General features: G+C 39.0%; 1 protein-coding gene across 3 annotated transcripts in view; it reads left to right on the top strand.

Moving 5' to 3' along the window:
* Window positions 1–13,305, top strand: part of KIAA1429 (KIAA1429 ortholog) — a 65,301-nt gene extending 51,996 nt beyond the window's left edge. For 2 of the 3 annotated variants that reach the window (XM_019527940.1, XM_019527939.1), the window contains exons 17-24: window positions 114–246; window positions 1,448–1,600; window positions 4,403–4,563; window positions 5,133–5,229; window positions 6,027–6,193; window positions 6,538–6,869; window positions 8,040–8,207; window positions 8,618–13,305. In XM_019527940.1, the coding sequence (XP_019383485.1) occupies window positions 114–246; window positions 1,448–1,600; window positions 4,403–4,563; window positions 5,133–5,229; window positions 6,027–6,193; window positions 6,538–6,869; window positions 8,040–8,207; window positions 8,618–8,775 (1,369 nt within the window). In that variant the 3' untranslated portion in view covers window positions 8,776–13,305. The remainder of the gene's footprint in view (window positions 1–113; window positions 247–1,447; window positions 1,601–4,402; window positions 4,564–5,132; window positions 5,230–6,026; window positions 6,194–6,537; window positions 6,870–8,039; window positions 8,208–8,617) is intronic. The other variant, XM_019527941.1, reaches the window with a different exon arrangement.
* The last annotated feature ends 2,205 nt before the right edge of the window (window positions 13,306–15,510 follow it).

Raw genomic sequence — 15,510 nt, 5'->3', positions numbered from 1 at the left:
TTTTTTTTTTTTTTTTTTTTTTTCTCTTTATGAAGCAATACAATGCTGTGATCACAAGGTGGGGTATTAACACTGGGTGTGTCCCCTCTTCTCTCCCTCTCTTGTGGTAATAGCTCTCTAAGAAAACACAATGGTGCACTGTACACTGTATTGAAGCGAGTAGTAAGCAGCTTTAGTAAGGACACAGGAGAACTGGCATCCTCGTTTTTGGATTTTATGAGACAGATTCTAAACTCTGACACCCTGGTAAGTGAATATGTATTAAATGTTTTTCAGCTGGTTAAGTACTGATTCTGTTGCAGTAGAGAGCTGACATAAAATAAATATAGCTATTAGCTCTGAAATCACTGGAATGTGCAGTTCTGGCTATAACATTTTGTCACTGTTAATTAAGTGCCTTCTTTATTGGTTAATACAATTCAGTGTATTTTGCCAAAATGTCTGTAAATGAGGAGCAAACTTTTTTCCAGCAAAGTAATTACCACTGTATTCTGTAAGGGGTATAATGCAGTCATCTAGCTTTCAAAAAATTTATATTGAATTCAACCTCAATATTAAAACAGGTTTGATTGTGCATACAGTTCTCATTTGGAACTCTGGCTCACGTCTTTCCCTTCAGTTCCATTCTTAGTGTGGTGTTCCTTTTTTACATTAATTTCCAAATCGGGAAAGAAAGCTTGTGTATATTTCTTATCATGCCCTGTTAAAGTAATTTCTAAGTACTTTGAGTGGTATTTATACATTTAATTATTCAGTTAACTTGAGACAGGAGCTATAATGGGGAAGAGGATAAATAAATAAATATATGCTTGGGGAAAAGATAAATTTTCAGTAGCCTTTTCTGTTTCTTAAAAAGATGTTGCATTGTTAATTGTAAGTGCATGTTTAAGATATTTTTTACAGATTACTTAGGCTGCCCTCCTTTAAAAGTTAGTTTGTAAAATGGTCAGCATAATTATTGGGTTCTAGCTTCAGATTTGAGTGTTATAACAAAGACCCGCTGTGGGTGTTTCTGAAATTGGTGATTTCCGTTAAAAAACGATCTAAAATTAGCGATAAGTAGCAACCTAAAATATTATTAATATTCAATAAACTGTTTTCAGTAATTTCCAAGGGAATCCCTTTGAGGGAGAATCTAAACATGTCCTTTTGATTTTCTTTTACTAAAGGGTGTGTTTTGTGCACATCTTTTATTTTAAAGTCATAAACATGGAGTTAAAAAATCCCCTTTCCTCGTAGATGTTGGTGTGTGTTGCAAGTATTTTTGTTTCTTTTTGTATGCCTGTGTCTGGGAGGAGGTAGATGTTTCACTAGATAGCCACAAAACTCCATTGCATTCTCGTCTTTTGTGGTGCTCTGCTTTAAAGTGTATCTAAATGCTACAGATTTTGCAGCACTTTTACAATCCTTAATTTCAGTTTTGAAAAACTTGACATGTTTTTTTCAGGGCTGTTGTGGAGATGATGGAAGTCTTATGGAGGTAGATGGATCTCATCCAGCAAGGACATTGGGTCTGACTACTGCAGAATTAAAACATCTGTTACAGAATAAAGAGGAAAGCCCTGAAAATTTTCTGCTTGAACTGGAGAAACATGTTTTGGTAAGAGGATTTTGAATAATAAAGTCCTTGTTGCTTTCTTAGCTTATTCTTAGCCTTAAAAGTATACAGTGAGAGTTCTGCTTTTTATGTGCAAGCTGATGATAATTAATGGCAAGGGTTGATATGAATGGTGTATGTTGGCTTAGCTAGTTATGTACTGTGTTTACTGGTGGCTTATTATGCTGAGAGACCTCTGTGAGATTGAAACCCTGTTCCCACATATTTGAGGGTGTCCTTTCTCTTGAGCTTAGACAGCAAAATAAGAAAAGAGACAACAGATGCGTAGAAAGAACAGGAAATAAACTAGAGCAATTAGATTGTTAATGTAGTCAACAGTGGGTCCAGATCACCAATTCCATGTCCACTGTCAAATCAGCGGATGATAAATGACATTTTGGACTCTATTACAGGGGTGTAGGTTGTAGCTGTGCTGGTCTAAGGACATAGGCAGACAAGGTTCTTTGGGTGAATATGATATCTTTTATTAGACCAACTTAAAAAGTTGGAAAACAATTATCAAGTAAGCTTTCAGGTTCAAAAACCCTTTGTCAGGCTAAGGAAGTTTCAGCAGTTGGTGTGTGTTCTTCCTGGATGGAATGAAAAGTAAAGAAGCCAAAGGCTGGTCTGGTCTGCATACAAGACAGGTAGTCAGTGAAATTGTAGATTTGAGGAGTCAATGGGTGAGAGACAGGTGGAGTGGGGTGGGGAGAGAGAAGGGGGATGAATAATGGAGAGATACCTAGGGAGTCGGATGTCAGGCAGGTTATAATGCGTCATAAATCCAATGTCTATATTTAGTCCATAGTCACCCACAGAGTAAGTTTTGTACAAGACACTACAGACTTTTTACAGAAACTTAAAAACAGACCACCTTCTCAGCAACACCCTCCTAGCCACCATGGATATTACCAGCCTATATACCAACGTCCCACACCAGGACGGCATCCAAGCCTGTCTTACATATCTATAGGAACAAGTTGACAACTCAGAATACAGACCTAAAGATATTACTGACCTTATACACTTCATCCTCACACACAACAATTTCACTTTTAATAATCAACACTTCCTCCAGATGATGGGAACAGCTATGTGCACCAGAATGGCCCCACAGTATGCCAACCTTTTTATGAGCCACCTAGAAAAAGACTTCCTCAAGAACTGCACCATCAAACCCTTATTTATACTTAAGATATATCAATGACATCATCATTTGGACTGAAAACCTACAATCTCTGATTGAGTTCCATCAGAAATTCAGCAATCACCATCCCTCCATCCGACTTTCTCTAGAATACTCCAGCACCAACATCTCTTTTTAGACATGATGATCAGTATCCAGAATGATAAAATACAGACCACGTTATACAAGAAACCCACAGACCAACATACATATCTGCACAGAACCAGCAATCATGCTAAACACACCAAGAAAGCTGTGATATACAGCCATGCCCTCAGATACCACTGAATTTGCACTGAAGAGAACACCCGGGATTGCCACCTCACCAGTCTTAAAAAGGCTTTCACCCAACAAGAACACTTCTCCAGAGAGAGAGATCGCACATTTGAAAGAGCCACCCAGATACCACGGGAAGAACTGCTGCAGTACAGAATAAACCCCCCCACAAATCGCACACCGCTGGTTATGACATATCATCCTTCCCTCAAACCCCTACAGAAAATCCTCAGGCAATTGCAACCCATACTAGAAAGAGACCCTATTCTTAAAAAGATCTTCCCAGAGCCACCCATCCTAGCCTTCAAACAAGCACTGAACCTTGCTAACCTCATCACCAGAAGCAAACTTCCTCAAGCCCAGAACACACCAAAAGGATCCAGACCTTGCCATGACAAGAAATCCAAAACCTGCCAACACATCACCACCTTCACAATTACTACACCCCACAACAGAGCCATCAGCATTCCTGGATCTTACAACTGCACCTACAGAAATGTAATATATCTCATCCAGTGCACCAAATACCCTGATGGAGAATACGTAGGAGAGACCAAACAACAGCTGCACACCAGAATGAACGCACACTGGAAATCTATCAGACAGGAATACCCAGTTACCTGTGGGGGCGCATTTCTCACAAGAAAACTACTCTGTCTCCAAGCTCTCAGTCCTGATCCTCAAAGAAAACTTACAAAACACTTCCCAGAGAGAGAGCCTATGAACTCCACTTCATCAACCTCCTGGATACTAAAAATCATGGACTAAATATAGACATTGGATTTATGACGCATTATAACCTGCTTGACATCCGACTCCCCAGGTATCTCTCCATTATTCATCCCCCGCCCTCTCTTCCCCTGTCCCCCCCCCCCACCGGCCTGTCTCTCACCCATTGACTCCTCAGTCTACATTTTCACAGACTACCTGTCTTGTATGCAGACCAGCCCAGCCTCTGGCTGCTTTACTTTTCATTCCATCCAGGAAGAGCACACATCAACTGCTGAAACTTCCTTAGCCTGACGAAGGGTTTTTGAACCCGAAAGCTTGTTTAATAATTGTTTTCCAACTTTTTAAGTTGGTCTAATAAAAGATATCAGATTCACCCAAAGAACCTTGTCTGCATTTTGGACTCTGGAGAGTTGACTCCTTGTTCTTTTATAGGATATTAAGGTGCCCTCTGCTGTTTTTTCTCCTTGCTGGGTCTGTTTACATTTTAGGATACATATATGAATGGATCATACTGAGAGTATTAAAAATAGTCTGTGGTGCATTTTCTTCTTTTAACTGGCATCTGTCCTCAGCATTGAGTATTTTAAATTCTGTGACTGGTTTTGACACAGGAACGTTCTAAAGAAGATGATGGCCTTGAATCCTTATTGGACAATGTCGCTGGACTTCGGCAGATGTTGGAATCAGCAGGCGATCCTTGTCCGCTGAGTGACCAAGATGTGGAACCAGTTCTTTCTGCACCAGACTCTCTCCAGAATCTGTTTAACAATAGGTAAAATAATAAATATGTTGGACACTGGGTGCTTTCTTTGAAACAGTGTATGGGTTAGTACATTCTTGACGGGATATATTTTTCTGTGTTATGCTGTGAAGTTTAACTGTTTTTACTATTGTGATTTTCTTTCAGGGAAACAACCTGTATTTCATCAGTGTAGTATTTTGAATTCAGTATGAATGCTAAAAGTAAGGGTGTTTTCCATAATAGCTTCTCTTTGCTAGTTCAGTAAAGAAACCTGTTCTTTCTTTCAGATTGCCTTGCTCTTAGGTGAGATGAAAGTCTGAATATAACTTGTAGATTTAATTTCACATGAGGCAGTTAGAGCCCAAGTGTATTTTCATTTTGGTTTTCTAGGGATTGTGGTTAGTCTAATCTTGATTACTGTACAGTTGTGCTTGCTGAAGCTTATATTTTATCAAGTCCAGAAGTACACTTTGTATTTCATAGCAAGTCAGGCCTTTGAATGAGTCCTGCTACAGTAGTTATCCAAAGTCACGTGATGCTCCACTGCACTTACATTAGTAGCCTTCAGTCAACAATGCATTTGCTATTCTTCATTACAGGACTACATATGTGTTGGCAGATGTGATGGATGACCAGCTGAAGTCTCTGTGGTTCTCACCATTCCAGGCTGAAGAAATTGACACAGAGCTTGATATGGTAAAAGGCTTAATTAAAATTGAGGAAAAAATAACCATTAGTGTATTTAAGTGAATATTAGATTTCTAAACACATCCACACCCCCATCACCACCCCTCACACACATGTAGAGCAGCAAAGAAAACTGATATCCTTTGTAAACGGTTTCTATAAGGAAAATGTGTATCAGACTCCTGTTCATCTTTCTTTGCTTTACTTTCTTTCTGCTAACATATACAACTGCTGAGTCTTTTTCCTCTCACTCTTATACATATGTCACAATGCTGAATTTTTCAGACTGCAGTCTGGGCAGAACAGGCCTTGCTTGAGTGCTAGTTCACTTGGATAGATAGACTGTCTTTCAAAATTTGATGCCTAGGGATTGACCTTACTGACGTCCAGGGGAGTAGATATGCAATTGCTACAGCACCTACTACTGTATTTACTTGATTCCAAGACAGGGTTTTTTTTTCCCCCACTTAGGTGAGGGGAAGGGGGGCAGTGGGTCAGAAGTGGTGGGGAGGGAGCAAGCTGCTTTGCTAGCTTCCCCAGCCACTGTTTTCCCTGCTGCAGCAGTGGGAAGGGGCAAATTTAAAAGGACCCTCCAATAATTAGATTCTATACATGGAAAATTGTAACACATTTATAAATTGTTAGACATTATTAAATGTATAGAATCTAATTATTGGAGGGTGTCTTGGATTTGGGTCAGTACAGTATTTTGATGGGCCCCAGTTGGGCTGGTCGTATCCTGCTGCTACCCTTTTCTTGGAATAGTGGTTATGCTCATTAAAGTGAACTGCATTCTGTTATTGCAGGTAAAGGTTGACTTAATTGAACTGTCAGAGAAAGGCTGCAGTGACTTTGATTTACAAGCAGAATTGGAGAGATCATTTTTGTCAGAACCCTCATCTCCTGGTAGGACAAAAACTACAAAAGGATTCAAACTTGGAAAACACAAGCATGAGACCTTCATAACTTCAAGGTAGGAAGCGCTGGTGATCCCGTAACATAGTATTAATGTGTTTTGCTGATGGGAGGAAATGTTTTCCTGGGAACTGGTAGATACTTGATATAATCTCGCTTTTTTGTATACTAGCAAAAAAGTTGTTTTTTAAGGTTACTTCCCACTGTGTAGATATGAATGTAGTGAATGAAGCAGCAGAGCTTGTTGCAAAGAGCCAGGCCTGGTATGTTCAGCTTTGTGGAATCTTTTTTTCAATTTGCATTGAATACTGTTACAGAAAATGCCTGATGTTCAGCTGGAGTAAATTCTCTGATTGATTGGTTAAATAATCATGTTAATTTTTTTTTTTTTTGCTTCAATAGTGGCAAATCAGAATACATAGAGCCTGCAAAGAGAGCACATGTTGTGCCTCCTCCTCGAGGAAGAGGTAGGGGAGGATTTGGACAGGGTATTCGACCGCACGACATTTTTCGTCAGAGAAAACAGAATACAAGCAGACCTCCTTCTATGCACGTGGATGATTTTGTTGCTGCAGAGAGCAAAGAAGTGGTTGCTCCAGATGGGATACCACCACCAAAAAGGCCACCAAAAGTATCGCAGAAAATTTCTTCACGTGGGGGATTCTCAGGGAATCGTGGAGGACGCGGAGCATTTCACAGTCAGAACAGGTTCTTTACTCCACCTGCTTCCAAAGGTACGTTGCCTTTTTTGCTTAGGATTTGGAGTACGTGAACTACCAGTTTGGGTAAAAGATGCAGCAACAATACTATTCCATTATTTCTTTGTAAACTTCATAAAAAGCTTCAGATAAATCAAGTTATCTTAATGGTGGTTAAATATTATCAGTGTGATTTAGCTGGGAAAAAGAAATAAACTGTGTGAGACTGTTTTCATGAGGGAAGTGGTCCCTACATTACTCTGGAGTTAAAACAAAACTTTGTTTAATTGGGTTGTTTTTTTTTCCTTTTCTGGTCAGGGTGGTATCCTTGTAAAAATATTTAGCTAGACCTTTGTGTTCTGGTCAAGTGCTCTTGTTTTTAATGTCATTTGGAGTGTATTATAATATTCACAAAAATACAGTGGGCTCACTCTGAAGTGATATAGGACTTGGTCAAATGAAGCATAAGTGTTCTGTCTTCCCTCAGCCCACAGTTCAGATGAGTCTTAATTAGAAAAAACAGTAGCCCAAAAGGAAAATATGCAGTTTTCAGCAAGTCTGGCTAGAAATTCCTTTGCAAAATGTAAAGAATTGTTTTAAAATTTGGGAACAAAAGTAATGCCCAGTGACAGTTAAGTTTGTAGTTGACTGTGTTGCATCCATTCAGAGTCTTCGAAGTGTGAAAATGAGAAGAGAAAGGGGAAGATGTGCATTCCTTTACACTTCCACATTGCCTGCAAAACTGTTGGCAATATGCACTAACATAGCATAAGGCTCTCACTTCTGTCTTCCAGAAGTAGAAGACAAATAATACCCCCCAGCTTCAGCAGACTTGCAGTCTAACCTGACACTTTAACAGGGACCTCCTGTTTCTGTAGCAGCAGATCAACACATCTAACTATATCGCAGATCCCATGAATTTGGGCAGTTATTTGTTTTAATCCTGTAGTGGTTATTACTGAGTTTGATTGTTAGAGAGAGAACTCCCCTTTCACACCCCAACCTCACTTTGGTGCGTTTGCTGTGCCATTTTTTTCTGTAATGCCTAAAAAGCTGTAAAAGTACTCTGTAGACCAATACTGTTTAAAAATTTAAGTAAAATGTCTAGCTTAAATATATATATGTATATTTTAAGAATTGTAAACTTTTATTCACCCTGTATGTGGCAGAGATTAAAATGCAGAAAAAATCTTCATTTTTTTTCAGCCACTTTGTGTCTCTTGCATTTAGGAAATTATAGTCGTCGTGAAGGAGCCAGAGGGTCAAGTTGGAGTGCACAGAGTACACCGCGAGGCACTTATAATGAAAGTAGAGGGGGTCAGAGCAATTTTAACAGGGGCCCACTGCCACCATTGAGGCCGTTGAGTTCTGCAGGTATATATGGTTTGATTTTTGTAATACACTGAAATGGTCCTCAGACGGCTGGAAGGTCCTGCATTATTTCCTCTTTACAAATTAAGCCATTGAAACACAGTGCATTTTTAAAATATATATGACTCATGGCCTAATAAATACTTTCACTAAATGTAATATATAAAATTACAGTATTTGCTCAATTGAAATCTTAATCTTGGTATCTGAATTTTGCATTTGTGTAGCTTTTGTTTTAATACCACTATGGTAATTGTAACCTAGTTAAAGCAAAACAATGGTTGACTAATAAGTGAAAATAAGAGAAATGACAGTCCCCGTCTTCAGTTGTTGTCCCTAACACAATGGGGTTTATAGCCATACTTATACCTTTTTAGATGCCAGTACTATACTTGCTTTTTCTTTGTTTCTAGGCTATCGACCCAGTCCCCGTGATCGTGCTTCTAGAGGTCGTGGTGGAATTGGGCCATCTTGGACGAGTGCTAATAGTAGCAGCAGTGGTGGCTCAAGAGGAAAGTTTGTTAGTGGAGGCAGCGGAAGGGGTCGTCATGTCCGTTCCTTCACACGATAAAAGTGAGACCTGGAACATCCCAGCAGTGTGAATTTCTTAAGCAGATGATAAAGAAAAGCTGAGGCACTAAAGGACCAATTTAGAGTAACTGGTATCAGGAGACAGCAAGGAAATATTTTTGTTGGAAGAAAGCAGTTTTTGTTTGATACAAGACTTGAAATTTCAATAAAATTCAAGACTTTTTGTGTACAGTTGTATATTTTTGTTCCTTTTGAAAGAACATTTTAATTTTTTGTGGACTTCTATATACATTACTCAGTAAGGAACCTATTTGAATTAAGACTTGAAGGATTTCTTTCTATAATATTCACTGTGCCAAAAGAAAGGTACAGGGTGTGTGTGCGTGTGTGTGTGTATGTATGTAAGCTTTGTGGGTATTTTTTTGCAGTAGTATGTAAGGCAGTTTGATTTTTCTCCCCTCAGGTTTAGACCTATAGGCTCGTATTTCTATTGGTCAGTCATTAAATGAATAAAGTACATACCAATATTTTAATGAATAGGAGGAAATTATAGCAAATGACTGCTTTTGATGTGTGAAGGAACAGAAAACTTACAAATGTAATTTAAAAGCTATTTAAGTATAAGAATTTTAGATTCTTAAACATATCTCTAAACCTTTGAAAGTATTGGCAAAACTTGCATTGATACCTGTGAGAGTAAGAGACTGCCTAAAGAGGAACTCTCCTTAGGGAAGTCATGACTGTAAGTCTCTATGTTAAGAATTTGCTCATCATTCCATCTGGAAAGTGTGCGACTTGTAGAAGAGGTCATAAAAGAAAGTATCCATAGCATTTTGGGGGTGGAAAGAGTTAATGGCTTGCTTGCTGGCTCTTATATAACTGGGGGGGGATGGTTTAAAAACAGGCTTCAATAAAAATGAAAAACACTGTAATGAATTAGCCAACTGAAAGCTGTTGAATACATCCCCTGGATTAGCTTCCATAATTATTTTTGACATACAGTGCAAATAAACTCCAAACCTATGAAAACTAGGAACAATATAAAAAACCTTCAGTCACATTTATTTTCATACTGAACTCCTCAAAGAATTTGTTTTGTACTTTACATTAAGTATTTGCATTTCCTTTTAATCCAGTGGATTTTGTCCTGTAAGGAAGAATGCAGTTTTTCAGTATATCTGCTGCATACTTACAGCAAGGCTAGGAGGTGAATAGTTACAGCTCTATAAAGGAAAGATGTACATTAAATGTTCACCAATGGTAGCTAGCTCTCTTAGTTTCATATTTCATTTACACATAGGTCTCTTTAGGTGGTAAAGGATCTAAATGTAAATGAGGACATGCCCAGCTAGTTTATATAGTTCCACTTTAAAGTGATCCTGATATCCTTTGCTTAGCCAGCATGACGTCATAGACTTTAAAACTATATTTCAAAATGTACCCTGGGCTAAGTAAACACCATGCATAAAAACCCCGTTTAGCTTTATCCACTAACTAAATTTGTATTAACAGTTCTAGTGGAGATGGTGGAGAAGGCAAATGTAAAGGGGGCGTTATTTGTGGAGATACTATGTATGAACACCCCACAACATTCCATCAAATCAGTTGTTTGCAAAAAGTTAATTAACATGACCTGTAAGAGAGGTAAGCTTGATCTGTTAATTAACTGGTCATGGCTTATACGGAATAACTTAGGTTCCTGTAGATATTGGTTCATATGTATTGAATATTTATAAAGTAACATCTTTCAGAAAATTATTGGATAGGAGAATCTAAAGCTACCTGAATTGCAAAAATAGACCTACAGATACCCAAGTAAATCAAGGAGGATGGAATTTTACACACAATGTAATTGTAATAACTAAAACAGGTGAAATTCTAGTAAGCATTTACAGGTTTGTTGTTGCTATTTTTTTAAATGGAGGAGCATTGCATAAATATTTTGTAAAGTGTACTAAGGCTCTTCTCAACCATGTGTTTTGAAAGATTTTATTACTATATTTTTAGAAACTACAAGGTGAAGCTGTGGCAGAGATGATGTTTGATTTGTTTTTAGTGAGAGACTGAAAAGAAAAATCTGCAAGTGTGGAACAGACTTGTAAATATTCAATTTTGCTTTATGAAAGTTTGAAATACAGCATGTCACACTTGGCACTTTCGAACTGGAAACAATAAAAAGTTATAGATAAAGGTGAACAAAATCTAAGTAAATCATTAGTCAGATTTGAAAACTGAGCAGTTTGTCTACCAGTTTCTTTATTAACATGGTTCTGGAATTGAGTCACACACAGTCCATCCCTTTCTGACAATGTCCCTGCAAAGGGAAACCACCCCAAAAGGCACAATTCTGTGCTTATACAGTACTGTAATGAGCTCCAGGCACTAAATGGGGGCAATGGAATGGAGGTTGAGGGGGGAGGGGTGGTCAAGCAGCTTGGAGCAGGAGGAAGTGGCAAGGAGCCAGCAGTCAGGGTGGAAGCAGTGCGGCTCAAAACTCTGGAGTTGGAGGAGGAGCATCTAGGGGTGGGCAGCACTCTGCAGCCAGGAGGTTAATCCTTTCACTGGATGCTAGCAAATTTGAGGTGTTATATTGTGGCTCAATGTGGTTTTTGGTAGCACCTCTGAGATCCTCCCCCCTCCTCCATCATGGACCCTGATTGCTGGCTCTTTGTCACCTCTTGCTCTGTATGGCTGGAGCCCCACTACCAGATATGCCTTTGCTGCCCAGGGTACCAAAATGTTAGTTGCACCTCTTCTTATTTAAGTCTAAATCTTGTAAGAGGCACCTGTGCAACTGATGCTGCTTTATTGTAGTATTTTTCCTATTGGGTGTCCCTTTGAAGCTGCCACAGTTTTAAGGGGCTATTTTGCAGCAACTTTTGATATCCAACTTTTTCCTGATGGGAACTGAGTTGAGCTTAAATATTAACCACCAAATTATGTTAAATCGGACATTCTGGAGAATAACCCTTGGATAAGACCACATTTTACTAGATAAGTTGGATCAGAGTGGCTTTTAGTGTACTGGTTCATCTTACCTTTAAACCTGCAACATAAAGGTTTGGTTTCTTTATTCCTTTTCTTATGTGTGTGTCCAGGTGCTGTTCACACATTGAAAGGACAGGTAGGTCTGCTCTTCATAACTATTTGGTAAGCAAGAGGGTTGGGATACTGCCGAGACACACCACAATACTAGCAAGAACAAGAGAAATTTTGCTGTGGGCAGGATTGGGCAGAAATTTCTGTCAACTGGGTGTCTTAACTGGTATATTTATCTCCTTTGATCATAAATGCTGCTTTGATTCAAGTGGAGTCTTTGACATCTGAGCTTTCTGAACCAGGAAAAAGCTAAAAGATAGTTTGTTCATTTGTGATGCACTAGCAGGGTTGGCCTGTCTCTTTTCTTAGAGCTCCAGGTGTCTTGCCAACTATATCAGTGTGTATGGGATCCTGACCAACCCTGAATTCACTGACAGAGAAAACAATGTGCAACAGATATTCTTCTTTGTTCTATGTTTTTGCCCTAATTAAACTGCAGGTGGCCAGTATAAAAGCCAGAATGACCTTTGGGTGTAATGTAAATGGACATTTGAGGAGATGACTTCAGTTATTTTCCTCCCTCACTCTGCAGATGCTGTAGCTGTGTATTTGGTCCTCTGAGTGATAAATGAAATGGTAAACTAAGATTGCTACAAGACCCAGCCAGAATGTCTCAAAAAAAGCTGAACAGCTGAATGTTGATACCTAAGCAAATGACCTATGGCCATAGGAAAGTCGTCTTCTTCGGACAAAGACTTGCTCATTTAGTTAATACAGAATAGCGATGTACCATGATGAAGGCACTTTAGTTATTCTGCAGTTTGCAGTGAGAACTTTTCAAGCAATGGCCAGCAAATTCATTATTAGCTTTGTTTGTTTTGAATCGCTTACTATTGACTAAGGAGGATTTGGCCCTCAGGTTATTGCATCCTGCAGCTTGCAACACTTTAAGAGCTCTGTTGTCCCTCCAGAGTGGAGGAGGCTGGCCACTAAAAGCAGCCGTATACAAACAACTCCTCCCCACTCTGCGAGGAGGGAAGGTCATATCTTGAGCGGAAGACTACATCATATAAGAGCTCTGTTACTTAAATGTATCCCATTCATAAGGCAGAGAAGGCCCTTGAACTCTGATTCTTATTTCAAATCAACTCTTCCTGACCTAAAGAGTACTTTAGCTATTGTTTTCCTGCATAGTAGCTTGGAAATAATGAAAAATGCACTTGAATATCTCTAGGCAAAGAAAGTACCAGAATTTACATAGTAGAATAGTGAAGTGAAGCAAAAAGAACAAGTCGTCTTACATAAACTACCTTTATTAGTTCAATTTGATACAAGCCTTACGTTGGCTTCTTTTACAGATGCTACCATATAAAATTTAGTTCCCAAATACAACTTCATAAATCCTATTTTTCTGTTTTTTCATAAAGATGATAAATGTCATTCTTTGAGTAGACTGGCACTGAACTGTAGTGCTGGAAGACGACTGAAAGTTGCACAGAATTGCAGGTATTTATAAAGGCACCTGTTGACTTAAGCAGAGTTTTTTTAAGTTTTCTCTGTGCCTCTGAGGAATAAATGATGTGGTTTCACTGAAGTAGTACATATGGAAACAAAAGGTCATATTTGGTCTCTGTATGTATTATCTTGGAGTCCTAAACACTATCTGCAGAGAAGCATCACATCTGATGGCTGTCTACAAACTGGCCAAGGGAGACCAGGAGGCTATGGGAGAGTCCCTGTTCCCCCGAGCACTACCGGGAGTAACAAGGAATAAGGGCTGTAAGTTGACTGAGAGTAGATTCAGGCTAGCTATCAGGAGGCACTACTTCACAGTCAGGGAGGCTAGGATCTGGAACCAACTTACAAGGGAAGTGGTGCTCGCTCCTACCCTGGGGGTCTTCAAAAGGAGGCTAGATGGACACCTTGCCAGGGTCATTTGAACCTGGTACACTTTCCTGCCCACGGCAGGGGGTCAGACTTGATGATCTACTTAGGTCCCTTCTGACCCTACCAACAATGAAAAAATAGCCAGGGAGCAACGTGGCAACATTTATAGGGTTCCTTATTTTAATATATTTCAGGAACTATTCACTGCCTGGAATTTAACTTAAAAAAAAAATCTTACATTACCCAATGATGTTTTAAGACATTAAAAACATACCACAATTTTCCAGCTAAAGTAGTTATGGTTATTATTTTACGTTATTTTACGACATCATTCATTCACTTTTTCATCTAAGGAAAAGAAACTTGCTGTATAGTTCGTGATGTCTGATAATATACATAGACAATATATGTTAAGCTAAATTTTTCATCTTATCTAAATATTAGAATCAGCCTAACTAAAATAGCTTAACTGGGAATATTACCAGCAAATAGATTTCACTGCAACTCAGTTAAACTAAACATATAAGATCCTCAATGATCACGGTTTTTTGGGGCAGCTATACATATGCACCAGGAAGGAGGTAAGGGTGCTTCAATATAAGTGACTCAGAGCCACTCTAATTAAAGCACCAGCAGTGTCACGTGCATTCAGTGTCCTGCGCTTCAAAATGGCAGTAGGGGCATTTAACTAAAGCTCTTTGAACAAGCTTTAGTTCAAGTGCCCCCACTGCCACTTTGAAATGTGGATGCTGAATACACATGATATGGAGGCTTCTGGAGCATGCTAACTGGCATGCTCTAGCAGACTTGCAGCAGGCTCAAACAATAGAGTCTGCTCCGATGTGTGCTGTTACATGTATAGTTGCCCTGGCATTCCAAAGTCTTGCTGAAACCAAAGGGAGCCAATCAAATGAAGACTATTCTAGTGTAACCTTTCAATAAAGAAAGCAATTACTGACCACAAAGATCTAGCCTAGTTCACTAATTATTCCACAGGAATTTTTAAGCTTCTGGAAGGCTTATGTGGGAGGGAATTTTGAGTTGTGGTCAGGCATAAAAGCCAGGGAAGACCAGGTGTCAAACTGATTTTGGTGCATCTTTAAAGTCACTAGTAAACCAGATTAAGTAAAACAAAATGTAATAATCTAATAAATAGATCTGACTAAAGGAAAGGTGGTTGACATTCTAGTCTTCCAAATAAACAGCAGGTGCTAATTCTACTTCCATGACACATGAAGAGTCTACTTTTTCTTTTAATAAGTCTTTAGTATGCAAATAGGTAGTATACAAAGATGTTATACAAAGCCCCCAGGCACCAAGTTGAACTTGACCTGATTTTTATGAGTCAGGACCACACACTGCGGTTCAAATGATCAGTTCTAATGTGCAGTTCTGGAAGGATAATCCATCTGGTCTTGCTGCTTAAACGCTGACTTCGGTGACACTCTAGCAGACCAATTTCATTTAGTTTAAATGATGTAGGAAAATTTCTATTGGGTATTTTTTTTATGTTTGCTGTAACTGTATCCTGAAAAAACAGCTGTCTGGGTTAATACTACAAAACCACCAATGACAAAGATGGGGGGATGGGTGGCAGTGGACGAGAGTGAGCTCAAAATAAAAAACAGCTCTGGGCTTTGTCTGCAGGTTTGAAGGAGGCTTGCACTGCTCTGTGCAAAGCAAACACTTTCCACAAGCCAAGCTCTTTAAAAGGTATGGCTATTGCTTTACAATCTTACACTGCTTTTGACACAGCTGCTTAAGAAATGTGCTAGGATCCCAGGTTAGAAAAAGGCTACTAGAATAATCCAAGGGTTTGTCTACACTTAGAAATCAATCCAGAAAAACA

This window comes from Gavialis gangeticus, unplaced genomic scaffold, assembly GCF_001723915.1.
Source record: "Gavialis gangeticus isolate Ggan-Ray unplaced genomic scaffold, GavGan_comp1, whole genome shotgun sequence".
Lineage (NCBI taxonomy): Eukaryota > Metazoa > Chordata > Crocodylia > Gavialidae > Gavialis > Gavialis gangeticus.
Note: the sequence above shows the minus strand (reverse complement) of the source record. Positions and strands in the feature narration are given on the sequence as shown.